The 20,616-nt window shown below is 35.6% G+C and overlaps 1 protein-coding gene across 1 annotated transcript; it reads right to left on the bottom strand.

Moving 5' to 3' along the window:
- Positions 1 to 66: 66 nt before the first annotated feature.
- SAMTL (mitochondrial substrate carrier family protein) lies at positions 67 to 15,539 on the bottom strand. Its single transcript, XM_086576006.1, has 7 exons — positions 14,313 to 15,539; positions 12,693 to 13,110; positions 10,901 to 11,045; positions 7,657 to 7,772; positions 7,479 to 7,557; positions 6,095 to 6,328; positions 67 to 656 (listed from the first exon to the last, which is right to left on the bottom strand). Exons 1-7 carry the CDS (start codon positions 15,298 to 15,300, stop codon positions 306 to 308), a joined length of 2,331 nt encoding a protein of 776 aa, XP_086432132.1. The 5' UTR covers positions 15,301 to 15,539; the 3' UTR covers positions 67 to 305.
- Between the last annotated feature and the right edge of the window lie 5,077 nt (positions 15,540 to 20,616).

Raw genomic sequence — 20,616 nt, 5'->3', positions numbered from 1 at the left:
TAAAGTTAAAAAACTATCATCATCTACAGTCCTACACACAGAGAGAGAGAGAGAGAGAGAGAGAGATGATCAAAATTTGGCCATCTTTAATGTACAGTTGAATCCTCTATCACATGTCTAGGCCATCATTGGCAAATTACATTCTTGTGACGAGCTAAAAGTACTCAGAAATTACAGTACCTTGCTGCAGATTGATGTCGACTGATAATTGGGTGAATACCCCCTAAAAGAAGGCTCCACAACTCAAAATGTTATCACCCACAAAGGAGGGACAGCAGGAATTGCTGATCTCTTCCTTGCCGAACTCACCCAGAGTTTTCTAGTGTCTTTGGACGAATTTGATCACCTGTTGACTCCTCCGTTTTGTTCATTGCTTTCCTAGCCAGTTCATAACCAGCAAAATTCATGGCCCCAAGAGGCGCAATCCAGAAGAACCTTGGAATCGCACCCTTGAATAGGCCCAGCGGTCCTTCGTGGCGAAGAATGGAAAATGCTATCATTGACATCGAAACTGGTAAACCTTGAGGAGCAGTCATCATCCTTGTCTTCATCACATCGAAAGGAGTTGTAACAACAGCAGCCAGTCCACCTGATAAAGCCCCTACAGCAATTGTCTCCCAAGGCTCCAATTCTCGACGTAGGAGGTGCTGCACAGCCTTTAAAATGACACATACAAGAAAAGTCCATTACTAAAACCGATCTTCGTATTATTGTTTGATACTTGGAACTATTTCCATAAAAAAAATGTGAATAACATTATTATCCCAAATAATTAGCAATAATTATATAAAACCATAAAGGTTAGGACATGTACATGCAGAAACACATGGGAACAACTCAATTTCCATCTCAATCACGTTGAGCGTGTGCCAAAGGTTTTAACTTGTAAGAAAGCACATGCTGAAGTGGCTTCGTATTGGAGGACTTAGTTTCCAGACATGCCTATGCACTCCCTCTGTGCATGCATTGGAATATATCTTCTTCTTTTTATGAACACAATTCCTTTTATTGGGGAAGAGAAAAATTGAAGCGCGCATCTTATACATACACCCAAAACTCTGTGTTGTGGTTCCTAAACACATTAGATCTGGTGTTATATTTATAACAAGTATTGCTGTATATCAGGTGGAGGTGTTCAAGTTCAAGATTTTTTTTGCTCATGTATCTTTGCACGATGACATTTGTTGATATACGACTCACAACTGTTTAGCATTTTTTGATAATCGCACTGTATAGAAAAGTAGGATACAAGTCATACTTTTTAGACTCTCAAAATCTCAAATACAAAATCTAACTTAAAACAAGAGGTAAGAGCACCCCAATGGTTGTCAAAAGCTATATTTGACAACCTTTTTTTTTGTGTGCCCCAATGATTGAGTCATGCTAAAAAAGCTATCTCATTTGTCATATTTTTGGCTATATTTGTCCAGGAAAATAACCGATGATTTCGTGTTAGTTTTAGCCACCATGTGGTAAGTCATCTGTCATCTGTCGTACTTGTATTCCACCGCATGGTGGCTGAGAATCACCAACGACTCTATTTGCTTCAATAACCATAAAACGGCCATATATACAATTTCTATATGTTTAAAGTTCATTGACACAATTGTTGCACCTCTATTCCTACTTCCAACTCTCTTTCATACACTAATCTTGATGATCTTGTTGGCAGAAGCTTCAACAATTGATAAACATCAATAAAATTTAATAAAATAAACATGTAAAACTAAGGTTCTCTTAGAATTAACATTCAATGATAACCAATCTAAGATGCCTTTATATAATAAATATTGTTCCTAATTCTACTTGAACTCCAAAATAGAAACCTTACTAATTAACTTAGATCTAATACAAATAGGAAACTCCACTAATTTAATAAGACTACTACTAATATAATTAGAAGTACTTAATACTCTTCCATGTTCCTGCATCATACTCCCTGACATGAAAGAAAAATTTCCTCGAGTTTGAATGCAGATAGACCCGCCGAATTCAGCAAACCTCTTGTATTTCATAATCAGCCTTGTGCAGTTCAAAAGAATTCGACCTCGATGCGCAAAGGGTTGCCAGCTTAGAGGGTTTAGCTACAATCCTCGAAGCACAAGAAATTGGTTTAGCCTCCTACTTGTCCAATCCGTTGCGACCAAACAATCCAAATATGGAACCCGGTTTTGGAACTTTTTTAGAAGACGACGGCCAATGGCCAACTGATATATAAGTAACAAATTTTACCAAAATGGCCCTTATAAAAAGTATGTTTTCGAACTTGTGTGTGTTACATATGTCTATCCTCACTTTTTATTCATGCTTTGCTAAGAAGTTATAGAAGCTGAGAAGACACTGTTATAGAGTCTACGGAAGTCGAGAAGATTGACCTAGTACTCCCCATGGAATAGTAAAAATGAAAACCAAAATCAAGGTAGAATAAGATGAGTCATTGAGCCCCATATAACTCTAGGAACACATGGAGAATGCCCACAGCTTCCAAGTTATAAAGATCATAAAAACTTTTAAAACCTAGTCTTCATCACGTTGTCGATAGTCTCTTAGAGCATCCACAATGGCAGACTCAAAACGTAAATTTGAATGGTCCAATATAATCTGAAACATACTCCTAATGGTGGAATCAAAACTAAAATTTGAGTGGTCCAGTTCTAAACATGCTCCTGGACTCAAAACATTGAAAAGCTATGATGCACGGATACGGGTCTCGATACCGATACAGCGACACAGGTTCGGGTACAATACAGTGTTTTTTGAAAATCTAGGATACGGGTACGGATAGGGATAGGGATACGGGAATACAAATATAAAATTCTTAGAAAAAATATGATTTCAAACATAAGGCGGTGGTGTTGCTATGAAGAAGTAGGTACAAGTTCCTCTTCATCTTTCTCTATTTCTTCTGTTCCATCTATGTTTGTGTGTACTCCCCCCCCCCTCGTATTATTCATAGGTATGTGAGGATATGGAACAATACATTTCCGCAGTATCCGAAGTGTATCCAGTACCAGTATCATACCCAGTGGACACCAGTGCAATAGGTAAACAGCAGTATCCGTGCATCATAGCTGAAAAGTCAAAACTAATATCATAACTCATTTGCACCCTCAAAATTGAGAGGGGTTTTGAGTTTTTGAGTGTTGGTCATATTAAGTTGCCACATGGCAATTCTTTAACGGTACGGATAGTCTTTTTCCGCGCCACGCATAATTCTCTTCTAATAAACTTGGAAAATGTATGACGGTCTACGACCCATAGAGTTTGGCATATACATCGTGCGGCTAAAGTTTAGCTGCACGTTACACTAATAGCTGCAACACTCGAAAATGAGATTAACAAACTTGAAAATGAGTTTTACCATTGGGGATATGTCTGCTGTTTTATGTTTGAGAAGGGAAAAGTGTTTTTTGACAGCCTGCAAGGCACACTCAAATTCGAGAGACCATAAAAAATGCTCTTACTTCTTATTACTTCTTAATTGTACTGGTCAACAAAGTATATATTCTCATCTTTTACTTTTATTCACTCTGAAACCACATTTTCATCAAGATTGTTCCTTTCAAAACACATGAAACAAGCACCAATGAGCGATTTGCCGATCTGTGACAACCTCTCAACGAGCAACTGGAAACTTCATATACCTTTAAAAGACCAAAACTGCAAAAGTTCTATTGAAATAGTGGCATTTAAGCACTACCATTAAGATGGTATCAGATCATGCTATTGTGTTTGGCACAAAGGCCCATTTACTCCACGTCAGTCAAATATGTTGTCCACGAAACGCCACACATGAGGAGACGTGTTAAAATATTTAGTGTAGTACCATATGGGATGTTTAAAGCCTTGTTGTACATTATAAAAGCTACTGGACCTCTCCAATCATTGCCAATTGGATTTGAGCTGGATGCCCCAAGGTCTAAGAGTTTTCATTTTAAGATGGCAGCTAGCCTAATTCCGGATATTCTTTTTATACCCTTCACTTTTCAGATCATATTAAGAGTTTATGCCTTTTAGGCTTCAGCCATATACTTTTCATAAAAAATAATAATAATAACAATTAAAATAAAAATAATAATAATAATAATAATAGCGTATGCAAAACAATTTTTAGTCAATAACCCTTTTTTTTTATCGGTAAAATTCAATTCATTAATAATAACATAAAGATATAGCATTACAAATAATAGGCTAGCAGTAAAATAGAAATAATTTTTAGTCAATAACCCTAATAACCAATTCTTTAATATTTTAACAGTAAGTATCCTTTAGAGTGAGACACACCTCAGCATTCACACAGCCCAAATCAGATCAATTAATCAATGCGACAATGACTCTTGTAGGCATAAATAACAGAGTAAATGGGTAGACTAGTCAGGTTGGTGATCTTTTTTCATCTTTGTGTGAGAAAACGAGCACAAAGTAGGCAACACAAGTATTTCACAACAACCACTGCATTTTCTACCCGGACCAGCGTCTTATATATATATATATATATATATATATATATACAGGTTGGCTCTTAAGCGGACTACTTCATGCGGACGTCTATATGGATTTAGCAAAAATCAGAGGGATCTCATGTGAGAAAGGAAAATAAAAACCCCACTCGCACTCCAAATAAAAAACCCACCAATAAAAGAAACCCATAATATTCTCTCTTCTTCGTAACTCTCCTCTCTCTCTCTCCATCTCTGATATTCTCTCCTCTCTCACGCTGGCGTGCCTCTCTCTCTCTCATACGAAAACCTATTTTTATCCTTTTTATTTCTCTCTCACTTAGAAGAAGAGATGAACATGTCCTACCTACCAGATGAAGCAAACTCCTCTCCCGTCTTTTCTCACTCCATCTCTATCATGCTTTTATTTTATTATTATTATTTCCAACAAAACAAAAGAAAAAAAATCGAAATTGAAGCCCAAGCTTTTCAATTGTTCTAGTGATTACTGCGAAGAACTTGCTATCGCGTAGATTTTCACAAGCGAGTTCTTCTTATTCTCTAATCTGGATAGTTTTAATCCATATTCAATTTCACTTCGAGTTTGTAATTATATAAGCCATAAGGTGCAAAACTTACAACCAGTAAGTATTATACTACATACTACTAGATTTCAAATGGGCAGTGTGAGGTGCAAACTTGTTACAAATAAACTAAGAATTTCTATCCCTCTTCCCTCCCAAGCTAAAAAAAGGACCCATTTACAAAATTTACCCGTGAACCTACTGACATTGTTCTACTTTTGGTGGGCTGTTTTTAATTCTTTTGGAACAAAAGAACTTCATTATTTTCCGTGATGATTTGATGCCAATTAATTGATCTTCTTGAATATTTTGACTGAATGAAAATCTACTACGTTTTTTTTTTAGTTTTTAAGGAGAATTGGAAGCAATGACAACATAATAAGTGGGGTTTCAGAGAGAGAGAGAAGGATGATTTAAATTTGGATCTGGTTCTAGATTGACTTTTTTTTTGGTGAAGGTTCTAGGTTGACTTGAACTGAATCAGTAGTGTACAAAAATGACAAACGGAGATATGAGAACTCTTGATAACTTTTTAATGGAAAAATTGCTCTTTATCATTTTATCAATGGGTTTACGTCTTACCAATGATTTTATGTCTCACCCATTCTATCATCACAAGTAATTCAACAGTTATTAGCTCATGGCTATCGAACATAAATGATTGATTTTTTGATTGAGAGAAAGAGGAGAGACAGTACGAGAGAGAAATAGATTAGAAGAGAGAGAAAACACGTGAGGTTATTAAGTATTAAGTAGTGTTGGGGTCCCACTTTTCTACAATATTGGAAGAATACGTGACTTTCTATTTTTCTCTCTTGGTCCGTCTACAGACGTCCGTCAGAGAGCCTAGCGCTATATATATATATATATATACTACCACAAAGGCAAACACAACTTAAGATACATCAGCTAATTTCAAGAGAATAACACCTGACTAGTTATTTTTTCTACAACTTCTCTTGGATGACAAAACCAAATATGAAAGATTGTGAATGTGCAGCTTATAAACGTATGTATGCGAACATTTGACCAGACATCTAATTATCCATTAAATTAGATTGAATCCCATACCTTTTTGGACTCCGCATAGAGCCCCATGCCAGCAACGTAAAAAGGAACTTCCCGGCAAAGTGTGGCACCAGTCCCACGAAAAAATCCTTTGAGGCCATCTTGACGAAAAGTACCAACTATTGCTTCTCCGACATTGTCAAATATTCCAGCCTGCAACCGCTGCTTTAATACTTCACATGGGATTCGCACAGCTGTTCCCAGGACAGTGCTGCAAAAGGATGATATAGATTGCACCTACAACATGAAAGTAATGTATAGTAAGCAATCTCCTGTACTATTCACAGAAGCGATCTCCTGTGCTATTCATGTTTAATACATAAAGTTTATAAATATTTTCTGTGACACAATTGTCGCGCATAATGGCTTTCTATAAAGGAAAACACTAATCCTATATCTATTATTATATTCCTATAATCTTGAAAAGTGTTAGCAATTTATAGTTTTGTAAATCTTTTGTGAAAAATCTGATTAACAAATCTGAAATCTGCATCATGCTTCAACTCTTTTTGCAATATAGATATGCGAAATTGCTAACAAAACATAATGAGCTTCGTTTACTACATTTACGAAACTTTATCTCACCGACTAAAAAGGTCATTTTTTACGTAATTTATGAAGTTTTTTTATGAAGTATGTATGGGCGTGTGCTTATCACATGTTCCTTATATATAGGCGTGAGCAGCAAATGGAGTTAGAAGTATGTTGAACTATCGCGGGTGGGTGCCTATCCTTTGTATCTTGTATATAGGTGCACGACTATAGGTATGAAAGTCCGAATCATATCTAGTAGTTTTCTATTTTCATGTATTAGGGTTAAGTATCTATATATATATATATATATATATATATGAAACTCTGGGTAGAGTTGAGTATTCTCTCTCACCCTATTTTTCCAGCCTCCATTCTTCTCCTTTTTGGTTTCCTCATTACAATAATGTCACAACTCTCCTAGCATCACCACTAACAAAGTTCAAATGAGATGAAGAGGCGACCTTTACTCGTTCAGAAGAAGAATGAAATCCCTTGGGATTTTAAAACTTTTACAAAGATTTTTTTTCAAGTATGGAAAGGTATCGTGGTGTATTATACCCATCATATGCATCTTCAAATACAAGTGAAAACCAGACACTAATGCTTATCTGACCAATTTAGTTTGATATATGCCCATTCAAATGTGCAGTCTATTGCAAGATTCCAACAACTATGCCTGTTACTCAATTCCATTGTCAAAAAGTACTTTACAAGGTAGTAGCATATGGAGAGGGGAAAGGACATATAAATATACGAAAGATCAGTAATAATATTAATATATTACTAACATTGGTAATTGATTGGAGAAGAACACCAACAAAAAAAAAAATTAAACAAAAAGAAATACACCCACCTGGAACTCTTGGAGATTGGGAGCAAAATTTATCAATACAAGCCTGCTTGCCTCAAATATTCCAGTCCTCAGTCCATGGCTGTAGTCAATGGATATTAAAGCGAACCAGATTCAAAATGGGTTCCAATTCTTCAGTATTCAAAGAAATATTCACTTAGCAATAACGGACTGAACCTACCTTGAAAATTGCCCAAGAATTGCAGGGATGGAACCCCTGTATAAGCCCTGAACTCCAATTTGTGGAAGCTTTGACACCAGTTCTGGGAAGGACAGTGTTGATGCTTGTAGTCGAGTCTGATAGACATTGAATCCATTATATAATGCCAATCGATTGAGAGAAGAACATCAAATCAAAACTTGAACAAAAAAATTGCTGAAGTAGGAAATGCAGGAAATTAAAGTGAATAAACAAATCTCAATTTCATAGAAATTACCCATGTAACAAACAAAGAACACAAGTGTCAGAGACTAAGCTTTCAACCTTACGCACTATTCCTTTTGAAGTGTATATGCATTTGCCCTTAGGCACTATTCCTTTTGAAGTGTATATGCATTTGCCCGACACACGTAACACAACTAGAAGGTAACTTTCTAGAAAATGGTATCTTTGTTATTTAGGATTACATGCAGTTCTGGATACAGCGGAACACTTTGCAAATTTGTAATAGTTAGTGACATTAGCATAAACAGGACAATTTTTTATTTTTCTTTTTTACTTGAAAGATTTCACTTCAAATTTCAGTTTCTTGGCCAACTTATTCCTTGAACTGTACCAACAACAATCTTTGAATCTTAGGCATCTAGTATTGGCATTCGTAATATATAATTCACATTACAGCACATGGACTCTGTAAACTGACACATAACTGGGCTAATTAACACAATAGTGTAATATTGTTCACACGAGTGAAAACAATGACAAGCGCCAATAAATTTACTGATATCAACACCGAAAAAACTAGGCTTTCAATCTTCGAAATACAATAGAACACTTGCTCAAACATAACACTCCAAACGAACCATAGGATAAAAATGTCAAAAAGGCCTTAAATAACAAAATGTTAGCCTCCAAATAGGACTACTACTAATCTAATACTGTACTTCAAATCCTAGCTAAAATAAAAGTACATAACTTAAATAACATCTTAATAATTATATGAAGGTAAGTAAGGTACTGACCAACAAATTGTTTTCACATTAGATTCTATATTTTACGTCGTTTGTCTGTTCAATAAGGAGAAACCTATTAGCTCACTCTAGTTCAAATGTTACCAGAAAAGGAAAATTCAATAGATTCCGCATATGTTATCAAACAGTGGTTAAATCATTTGGCAAATGAATCATTTGCCGAGAGAGTTCTCTTTCTTAAAGATAACCCACTTCTCAAATACATGCACCCATAGATAAATTAATCAAATCTGAATCTACATGCTTGAATAATGTCAACTTTATCAAGGCCACTAAATCATTTCCCCCAACTTTAAAAGAATGCCGCCCTTGAGTTGGTTGACATGGAACTCAGCAAATTAGCAAAACAATATGCAACATACCAACATAGATATTGAGCATCACCCTCTCGGGGTGAAAACTTGAAGTATTACCATAATATTCGTTCACAAAGCCTCACTATTGTACCCATAGTTCAAAATCTTGATACACACCCCTGAAATCACGCCATACATTATCGACCTATCGACGACTCTGTCAACAAGACAAAGTGCTAACACGATTTTTTTTAATGCTGATCAATGAAAAACCGGCATGTCTCTACAAAAGCATGCGGGTTTTTGTACTATGCTCACGCCACTCGGAAAGATCCATTGACAAGATATAGGAGGCTCAGAGGCTGCAACAGAAAATCCTTCTCATAGTCGGACAGCTGAGGAGCCAACTATTCCTTAACAATAACATCCAATGGTGATAGAGAACTTGCTCCAATAAAAGAGTAGAAATTTGATATACCAGATAAATTGGAGGCACTGTTCAATAAATATTGATCTTTGATATATTGCCATGCAACACAATGACACATTGACACATTAATTGTTCAACAACAAAAAATTAGAATCCCATGGGCAGTCCACCAAACGATTGTCTTAGAATTTCAGGCAAATTTGTAAGCACATTTAAGCAATGTTTAGCAGAGAACTACTTATCCTCTCCTCTGCAAATTATGACTATGATGGTTTCTCAGCAGACCTAACTATTTGCCTATTACTTTGAAAGGATATAGCCTGATATCGTCTTGGAAAGAGGCATGGTTCATGAAAATTATGGTCTCAACACGAGCAAGTCGCCAAACAAAGCAATGAGTAATTCCATGATTGACACTGCTTGCACATCCCTCACCTATATTCCTGATTCTTATAAAATGAACAGAGGCTTCAAAATGTCCTCTTAAAACAAGTCGGTGCTGTGAAATCCATCACTTAGATATCTTCGCTTCGATTGAGATTGAAATTTAAACCTTAAAGACTTTGATGTTGATGTGTTGTTGAAAAAGGGAGAAAATGGTGGCGGCAGGGTGGTGGTGGTGATTGTATTGATCAATGATCAATTAATGTCATGTGATCATGTGGCGGTGTCATAGTGGTGGTGGTGGTGGCGTTTCTAGTGGGCAAGGTGGAAATGGTGGCCGTCGCTGATGGCAGTGTAAAGGTGGTTTTGGGTGTGTGGGGAAGTTTTCATTATGTGGGGTGCTTGGAAATTTTTAAAAGACTCCGAGGGCTAATAATACCTGCTAGGGTCCACAGCGTTCTTCTGGGGATTGAATACCATGACCCTTCTCAGACAAGGGATGTAACTTGTACATCATTAACCTTAATAAATTGGTGTTTTACTAGTTGAAGCTTCCACCAATGAAGTCATTAACCTTAAAGATGTGGTGAACCAACATATTCTATTCTTAACTAACTTGCTTTCAAAGATTATTAGAAACCTTGAAGAACATGATTTTGGAAACTTAAATAACCTATCAATAGCCGAGTTCCTTACGAAGATAACCGGTATACCTAACGATAGTATATAATGTTGTGGCACATGCATTTGTTACTTGTACCAATCGTGGCCTCAGTGACCAACTATCGATTCTGTTATGTTAAGTTATGTTATGTTATGTAATGGTAAGGCAGAATCCTGTAGGCAAACAGGGTATTAAAGCAGTTCTCAATCCGAAAGATTAAACCCCGAGTGGATTTTAATGTTTATGTTTGAGAACGGAACTCTGCAGACAGTCTAAGCAACAAAATCAACAGCAAGAATGTTTCAGCATTGGTCAATCAATGTAGGATTCACTACATCTTTTCCCCCCACTAGACACATTTATCAATTTTAAAGCATCAATTACATACTTAGGTTGCAGACATCAATTAAGAAACAAATTTGTCCACTAAATCATCAAATTATGGAGGCCAAGATCACACCTTAATTGTATCAACAGGGTGTAATAAAGAGGTTGAAAGCGCAGAAGCAAGACCCCCTGCCAAAGCAGACTTCAGAACACTTCCAGCAGGTATTTCCACGGGGGGTGCAACAGCAACAACAGTTGCAGCTTCAAACCAAATACTCCTGAACATGAAATGGAAAGATGAGAATGACAATGTGAATCTTTTCCTTTTTTTCATCAAAACAAAATTTCATTGTTAAGGTACATCAGGATCAAGAGAGGGAGTATTTAAATCCCATTTCTTGCTTCTGGCATAGTGACTAAACGGAGACGAACCAAATTTTTTATGTAGTTCTAATATATTTCAAATTTTCCTTTTACCAACTATTTAGAAAATAAAGGAAAACTATAAAGCTTCCGTTAAGGCTGTTGGTGAACATAGAATATTCCTATAATGCCTGATTCAGAGAATTTTGTGTCAGACCCATCCTATAAACATGTGTAGAATGCAGCTGTGGTTGGCACCATATTTGCACTATATTGAAAATAGGAACAGTGTTATATTTATGACAAGAAGCTCAGCATCAGTTCCTGCAGGGAAGAAGTCAAGAAGCAAGTGATTACACTAGCATCCTTTCATAGGGGAACACAGGTAACTCTGGGTATGAAAATATTATTGGAATTTGGTGTGTGTCTCACAGACCCAAGTGGCAGCCACCTGATCCAGGTACTGTTATATAAACCATGATGGAGCCTCTGTTGGAAATCCTGGTGGTACAGCTTTAGAGACAATAACTGTACTTTCCTGCAGTCTCTTAAGGTCGCATCCCAAGGTCTGATGGGACGGTTCAGCTGCAAGCCAGATGGTTAATCTCCACCGCCGGTCGCATATTGGCAAAGAGTGTAGTTCACACAGTTACATGGTCTATATGGCTGGAACATAATGATCAAACTCTCGATGATGAGTCCAGAGATGTCCGCAGGTAATTGTCAAATGTAAAACACTTATATGGGATTGGATGTCTTTCTTAACAAAGGGGTTTGAAATTGGAAGATCTCATATTTAGATGGGGGATGCTTTGGTTGAGGCTTAGCATGTCTATGTATGTTTGTACTTCTGGCAGTGTGAATCTCTCACACGTTCTGATAAAAAAAGAGAGAGGGACAATGAGTGTACTTTCATGTTGACTATTGCTAGGGCCTAGGAGCATTGACTGACATGAAACAGGTTATATGGCTGAATGTAGGGCAACCATGGAAAGCATAGAGGAAGTATTAAATAGAGGATGGATACAGCTGCTGCTGCAAATGCTTTTGGGTCAGGACAACTACCTTGGCACACAAAAGACAGATGAAAAGGATCGAGAACAAGTAGATGTCCCAAACAATTACATCTACATGGAGAGAGGCCAACTTCAGCACAGATAAAGAAAGGAGCTACTTTAAGCAAGGATCTCTATTTTGGTGAAAGGCAAGCCTGCTTGGATAGTTGGATTACTAGTCAGAATCAATGTTCCATACCTACTTTAGATTTGAGTAATTCTTTGGGAAGTTGTGTATGCGTGTGTCTCTAACGATCAATATATTACAGTCTGAGTGAGATCACATTATAGATTGGACAAATCTACTGAAAGAAACTGACCATCAATTATGATAATTGAGAATTTAACATACAAGAATCACAGCTATTTTATTTATTTATTTAGTTTTCATTTTGACAGATAAGACATTAATAAAATTGACAGATATAACAATGTTTATAACATATATACATATTTCTGATTCTATTAGATCTTTCAGATATATCTGCAGACAAACAATCATCTTACCGGGGATCATCCTGAAGCCGATCAGATGGAAGGAGAAGCATAAAATTGCGAAAATGACCATAAGAAATAGATCCTTCAGTATCTGCATTCAAAAAACGCATCATTGCGACGGCATTATCTTCATTTGCAGGAAGTCCAGCATTTTTCAAAGATGTCAGGATTTGACTTTTCTGCAGAGTCCCAGACTTGCTCAAACATAAAGTAGTGTAGGCTCGAAGAATGGTTGGTTCCTTCTGTTCCATCAGAGTTAAGAATTGTTTCCAACCAAACGACTTCGACAATAAGTGACGTCTAGTTCGACGCATAAATTCCCGAGCGTATCTTCGTGGCAATCTTCTCCTTCTCATTGCAATTTCGAGATCTTCAAGAGTTACTTGACCATCACCATCCCTATCCAACTCCTCAAAGAAACGCCTTCCTGTTAAGTGAAAGTGGCTGGTTTTACATGAGTATTAGCAATTAACACAACTTATTAACAAATTAAGAAAAAGTTCAGTAGCACCATTAGTCTCCAAGACAATAGTCAAACAAGCACAACTTTAACAGGCAGTACACAGTTTGAAACAATGTCAACAAAAGAAAGTAAGATTATAATGCATGTGAGGATGTACAATTACAAGTCTGACGGCATAATAAGTAAGGCTAGCCAAATGCACGAGGCTCCTACCAGTGCAGAGGCTGGGAGGGTCTCCGGTACACAGCCGTATCCCCACATTGAGGAGACTGTTCTACGTTCAAACCCATGAGCTCCAGGTCGCAGTGGGGGTAACCATACATTTAGGCCAAGGCAGCAAGTGCCACCCTGGGATTTCTACGGAAGAGAAACTGAAAAAGAATATCGAGGGGACGGACTACCACAGTAGTTCCACCACAACTTATAAATAAAACGGGGAGAAAACTAAAGCATGGAGCTATGGTGCACAGATACGGGTACGGAAACCAATACAACGACACTGGCAAGGGGTACGATACAACTTTTTTGAAATATTAGGATACGGGTACGGCCTATAGGTACAGCTAATTAATATGAATATTTTAAAATATGTGTATTCTGAAAATTATGTTAGTAGTTCTTTGAGTAAAGTTAGTTAGAACATGTGAAAAACTATTATAACACGGTCAAAGTCAATACAGTTTGAAGCCTCAAGAACAATTACATTTCCATAGAGTACAACTATCGAATCAGGTCTATTTCAGGGATTCCAGTACCCTAGAAGTATCCAGTACCCGTATCAGTATCGTACCGACCGATACGGGTGCAATGGCATTTTTGGAGTATCCGTGCATCATAAGCATGGAGAGTACCAGCTCAAAAAATGTTGTAACTCACAACCCCAAAAAAGAATAAACAAAACCCACTTGTTTAGTCTAGATTAGTTTCCTGACAAAATTGTGTATTATGTAGCTGCACAAGTTACTTCTGCATCATAAATTTCAATACCTAATCTTAAAGCAAATAATTAAGTATGTGCTCTAACAATGCACTGAACAATAAGATGCTAAACTAACAAAATCATATACTCAAAGTAAACACAAACGCTATTGATTCCATGTCATTGTACTTGAATGGAAACACACATATATTGTTAACAACAATCAGTTGAGGATAAAGTCACATACCTTCAGACTCCGTGTACCTGAAAAAGTCCTGGACAGAAAACAGCTTCTTCTTGTCAGGGTAGTCATTCGAAGAACGCCCCAACTGAGGTACGAGCTCAATCAATTCAGTCAATGAAACAGCTGATAGTGTGGACCGCAAGCGCTCAACATTCGACAACGGAATATTAAGCAATCCATTTGCAATCTTCTGAGCTGAATTCACCTCTGATTCTTCCTTATTCGATACCGATACATCCTCATCCTCATCTTTAACAGAAGTTACTCCCACTAAACTTGTCGGCGCACCTCCCACTCTAGCAAAATTTAAATTACCCAAAAAGTGATTAACATCAGCTTGTCTTCCTTTCAAAATACCCTTAACAACTCCTAAATGATCAAATTTAGGCGATAACGACGAATTACAATCAGACTTCTTCTCAACACTCTGTTGAATCCCCACCTCAAACTTCTGAACATTTTGAATAAACATATCAAACACAAAACCTAACAATAGCTCCAACGACATAATCTCGCCCTCCTTACAAAATGCATTATCATATTCACATTCCACTACTTGTTGTCTCTTCACTTGTTTACCATAAAACCCCACATTTTTCTGTTTCTTAGTATTCTTAAATGGATTCGGAATCGATTGAGCAAAATTATCAAACAATTGCAAACAATTAACACAAGTAGCATCATCCCTTTCCTCTTTCTTGGACACCTCAGATTTCTGACCATTAAACAAACTAGTAAAAAACGACTTAACAGATGGAACCCTAATCAAAACATCCTTCTTCTTCTTCTTAACTACAACATTATTATTATTATTATTACTAAATTGTGGAAACAATTGTTCAATCTTTTTAACACGACACGACTCGAAATCTTGTGCAGCTTTACGAATGTTGGATTCAAATGGTGAAAAATATTCATCTTTAACTGCGTTTAACGATTTAATGAATGAGTCTATACCACCACCACCATTGTAATCATTTCTAGACACCATAATAATAATAATAATAACAACACTAAATCAGTAAAGCCCTAACTATTCAACACTGAATCATATAAACTGGTCAAACTATTAAAATAATAATATTTTTCGTTTTTTAGATGAGGATGATTTGAGAGTTTTAGAAAGTTATTATCTGAAAATTTTGGATAACGAGGAAGTCAAGAAATTATTTATTATTATAAGTTTATAACAGCTGACAAGAGGACACGTAGGATGTTCTGTTTATTATTACCTTGCATTATCTCGTGGTTATCCAGTTTTTAATTTAGTGGGGTATGATGGGGAAGGTAAATATTGTTTGATTTGTGTCTTTGTAATTTAGATGCAATAGCTAGTAACGTGCCACGTGACTAGGGTAGGATTCATAGAAGTCATCCCTTGCTCATTCTCAAAAAATATGAAATAAATTGTATTTGAGAATGTGTCCTGTGCTACGCATCAGTTCGCGAAGTTGTAAAGAACTAAAATGAAAATTGTTAAAAAAACTAAAGAGAAACAATTTTTTGTGAATCTCTCACTAAGAAAAGAGAAACAATTTTCTAAAAATAGAGAAGATATACAATTCTTATACATAAATTTTAGCTTTTAAATTAAGAAGACTATCCTAAAATTATTGAAGAAGGAGGTGGTTCAATTTTAATAGAGATCAGGGAGCCAATTGTAATTAATAAATAGGAGAGATATAATTTAAATAAATGTAGGGAGGTGGTTCTAAAATCTTAAAATTGAGAGATTAGAAATACACTGTTCGGTTGAAAAGTGTGGTTCCTACAAACCCGGCTATCATATAGTGTAGAGATAGCTAGTAACGTGCCACGTGACTAGGGTAGGATTCATAGAAGTCATCCCTTGCTCATTCTCAAAAAATATGAAAAAAATTGTATTTGAGAATGCTAGTGGGAAAGACTATATCATATTATAATAAAGTTATTTGAGATTTATGAAAAGGGGTAGGGCCTATAACAATCTCGCTTGACGATAAAATAAATAAATAAATAAATGTCACACCTGTTTTACATTCAGGATTTTTTTTTTTTTTTTTTTTTTTTTTTTTTTCATTAATAGATAGCAAACTAGATTTTAGACCTGGGGCATACGCCCGGGATCTATTAAATATTTTGTGTGCTGAAAAGTCTTTACAAAATGTCTCATACAAATTTTCGAATCAGAATATATTTTTATTGAAAATAAACCGAAATACGTTAATGAGCATCGATTATGGTGCATAAGTACTTGGAAATTAAGGGATCAAATTGAGATAGCCTCTTCACTTTGTGGTTTAGGATATTAATCCGTAATTTTCAAATAAAATTATCTTAAACTTGATCTAGCTTGTATAATAGTTTTCTTAGATTTATAGTGATTTAGCGGTAAATCATCACCGCTCAACTTACATACTAATGTGTACAAATCACTAAAATATCTATCAAATCACTAAAACAGATTGATTGTTTCCATATCCTCAAAGAATACACATTACTCCCAGTTGAAAAGATTTTATCACATGAACGTGTTCTATGATGAATTGATAAATACAAAAAAAAAATCTCTTTCAAGAAAATGCGTTCACCTATTTAGAATACTCTCCCAAGTATTTTATCTTTTTTCTAGGTGATTGTTTGTATACATGCAAAATATATTTATTCAATTCCAACATGAATAATAGAGAAGATCGTGTCGTTCTATGTCTTTCAATTCGTCAATGTGAACATGTCAAAGTGTTAACATAAGATTGGATGGGTAAAATGAGTAATGATCATTAATCTTCAGATTTGAACAATCTAATATATAATCAAATGGATGGAAGAAGAGTGTGCCTTCCAAATAACATTCCCTTTCCAAACTTAAAGCTTCTAACACACACCTTGAACTTATAATAAAATGCTCAAATATTTAATCTTAATTATTCCACTTTTTTTTTTTTTTTTTTTTTTTTTTTTTTTTTTTTTCTTATAGTAGATTTATCTATTCTCAATGTTTCTGCAAGCACATTGCAAAACAAAGTTCGGATAAATAAATAATACCACAAAGTTCTTCCAATATTGCACTAATGTTGAAAGGGTTAAGTTTGATTGTATTAATAAAGTGCTACAAAAATAAGTATAACAATAATTCACACAAACACACTTCACTCTTTTGGACCAAAGAATTATCATCTATCAATTATCAGTAGAACACTCGTAAGAATTTTTAAATTTCGATATATTTTATTCCAAAATTATTAAAATTCCTATAACAAAAAATGTTTAGGTGACTCTCTTTGCAACCAAAGTTTGTTGCGTATCGAATAAAGGTTGTTGACCTATTGCAAGTTCAACTTTAGTTCCATCGCTTTGAAATGCTCATCACAATGCAAATTTAATAATAGCTTTCTTATGCAATATCAAGAGTAGCTCATATAGGACATCATATTATTATACAACTTGGCAAGATCCTACTCCATGATGATATGGACATTCTATAAGCATCCACACCCATTTATGAAGTTAGAGAGGTGAAACATACTTAGCAGGATCCTACTCCATGATATGGACATTCTATAAGCATCCTGACCCATATCTTTTAGCATTATTACATCTTTCTACACTCAGAATGAGCACATATTTTGCACTCAGAATGAGCACAAATTTTGAGAATTTATTTTTAGCACTATCCTATCTTCTTGTACTGGGGAAAAAAAAGAAAAAAACTTAGGAAACCAAAGACAGCTGCCTCAATCAGTTAATTTAATCCTCGCTCATGAATGAAGTGATTTCACTCACCATATCTTGTATTTGTTTTAAGAGTCAATTCCAGTAGCTGAAATGAAATGTAAGAAAGTTATATATATTCAGTTCAAAGAAAGCCAATGTATTGTTTAGGCTGAGTCCAATGGTTTGAACCTCTAAAACACTAAACCACAATAGCACAGTATATGCGGTTAGTGGGATAGCGTTGTTCCACCCAATGGTTTTTCTTTTGTAGCCGCCACTCACACTGGCGTGTAGGAGAGATTTTTTTTTTTTTAACTATTGGAGAGAGAAAAAAAAAATTGTAACCGCCATTCACACTGGCGTGTGGCTTGGAGAGAGAAAAAACAATTTTTGTAACCGCCATTTACACTGGCGTGTAGAGATTTTTTTTTCTCTGGAGAGAGATTTTTTTTTTGTAACCGCCATTCACAATGGCGCAGTGGCTTGAGAGAGAATTTTTTTTTTTAACCGCCATTCACAATGGCGTGTGAAATGAAGAGAAAAAACAAACTTTTGTAACCGCCATTCAATCGGGCGTGTGGCTCTTTTGTTACGTTGGCGCCACTGCGTTTTTGGCGTGCAGAGCATACACTATATCGTTAAAATTGACTGTATACATAGCAAAACTTATACCGATAGCGTTAGCGGGTTAGCAATTTCACGTACCATTGTATCACAATTTACGTGATATTTAGTGTTTTGCCGCACCATTGGACTTAGCCTTATAAATGAAATTAGTTAAGTATATATACTTAAGGTTTTGCTTACCATTTGGGCCCTAAAGGAAACCGTCCCAAGTGCCAAATACAATTTTGCTTTTGAGTTCATTTGTGTTTCCTGATGATATCCGAGTACAAAATCTAGATTGTTATAGTTAGCTCTTATTGTGATGGAAAAAGTTTTATGGATTCACATGTAAATGTACTCTATTGCTCTATATACATTGAATAGAAAAACAACATCACATGCATAACCATACATTACATCTACCTGTCTTCCAAATATGACTATCGGTATTCGTCCAATTCTTTCATAGTGTTCTTAAACCGATAAAAGCATAGTTCTCTACATTAATGAGAAAGAACTTGAGAGAGTTTGCACCTTGGTATTTGATCTCGTGTTAACTTTGACATTTTCTGAATCGAGTGTTCGAGTGTATGTATGTGAGAGGTTGTGTTTGGATGATTATTAAATATATAATTAGATTGTCTAAAGAAGCAATGCCATACAAAGAAGCACAAATCAAATGTGCAAATAAAAGCACCCCTTCATAATAAGCTGGTGTTCTTTTTACAGGTCTAAACTTTCAATATGTATTATCATATTGTAGCATGCATGTGTGTTTGAAAATCAGAATGAGATCCAAGAAAGAAAAACGAAAAGGAAGAAAAGTGCATATGTTAAAAATGTGAGAGTGTGTGATGGGTATTCGAGCACTTACTCGGAAAGTATATTGGTCTACTTCTTAAGAAGTTAACCAACAACAAATGCAAATTCCAGGTATATGAAAAGGTTATGCAAATAACATTTTGAGTGTTCTAATTCAGTATTTCTCACATAATCCTTAGAGAATGTGAGGAACCGTCGGAAGCTGATTATACACGTTATAATAAGTTATTAACTGAACAATATGTAATGTTTTTTAGGTCGTGTTAAAGATATATTTGAAATAAGTCGATGCTTTATCATAGACACTAAAAGTGTATGATTTGTAATAGGGAATTAGCTTATACAAATCACCTATTTTTTAGCAATTTTTTTTATTTGATCAAATATATAAGAATTGGAAATACACTAAAACTCTCCTATAAGAATTAGAAATACACTCAAACTCTCTAAAGAGGTTCCATGTACGTGGGATTGTAGACTATTAGAAAAGACTATCTTTCATATTAGAGTGTCACATAGGAGAGAGAAAATGATATCTCTCATATTAAAGTGCCACATAGGAGAAAGAAAAATCTCTTTTAGAGGTCTTTGCTTTAGTATATAGATAGTAGATGAGTTACAGTTCCGTCTGGACTCTATTAAAGCATAGCTGCACTGAGCTTGGGACAAGATTATTACAACCTGACGAAAGTCCGTACTTTGCTTTTTCAGCCATGAGGTGGGCATGTTGAATTAGAAACCTTGGGGCATAGATAACCTTAAAGAAAACAAAAGACATAGATAGAGAGGTAATCTCTTGTAAAAGACTCAACACAAGCCATGATAAGTATGAACTGGGGCCTTGAACTGCTTGAACTAAGCTTTGGCAGTCAGAGCAAACCACTAACTTATTTATACCCAGGAGCGACACATGTTCAAGCCCAAGCTTTAGGGCTTGCAGTTCTAATTCTTCTGCGGAACTAACTGCGATGTGCTTGCTTCCTGCAAAAGATAAAGGTTTATGCCATTCATTAATAGTAAAATCAGCACCAGCATTACTACTTATTAGATCAAAACCACCGTCTGTACAAAACATGAATAGGTTTTCCACATGTTTTTATGGAATAGAGTACTTGATGTTAACAGGAGGGTGATTCATTAAAATAGATTGTTGTGCTTGTGTCAAAATCTATGAACAGTCAAGCAT

This window comes from Coptis chinensis, chromosome 8, assembly GCF_015680905.1.
Source record: "Coptis chinensis isolate HL-2020 chromosome 8, ASM1568090v1, whole genome shotgun sequence".
NCBI lineage: Eukaryota > Viridiplantae > Streptophyta > Magnoliopsida > Ranunculales > Ranunculaceae > Coptis > Coptis chinensis.
This window is presented reverse-complemented; position numbering and strand designations above follow the sequence as displayed.

Bases quoted from the DNA above. Each gene is read 5' to 3' on its own strand.
- SAMTL (XM_086576006.1), bottom strand. From the start codon at position 15,300: ATGGTGTCTAGAAATGATTACAATGGTGGTGGTGGTATAGACTCATTC. The intron at 7,773-10,900 runs GTGTGATCTTGG...AATGTCTATCAG, and splicing joins ACCCTGTTGATACAATTAAG to ACTCGACTACAAGCATCAAC. The intron at 7,558-7,656 runs GTAGGTTCAGTC...CATTGACTACAG, and splicing joins ATTCTTGGGCAATTTTCAAG to CCATGGACTGAGGACTGGAA.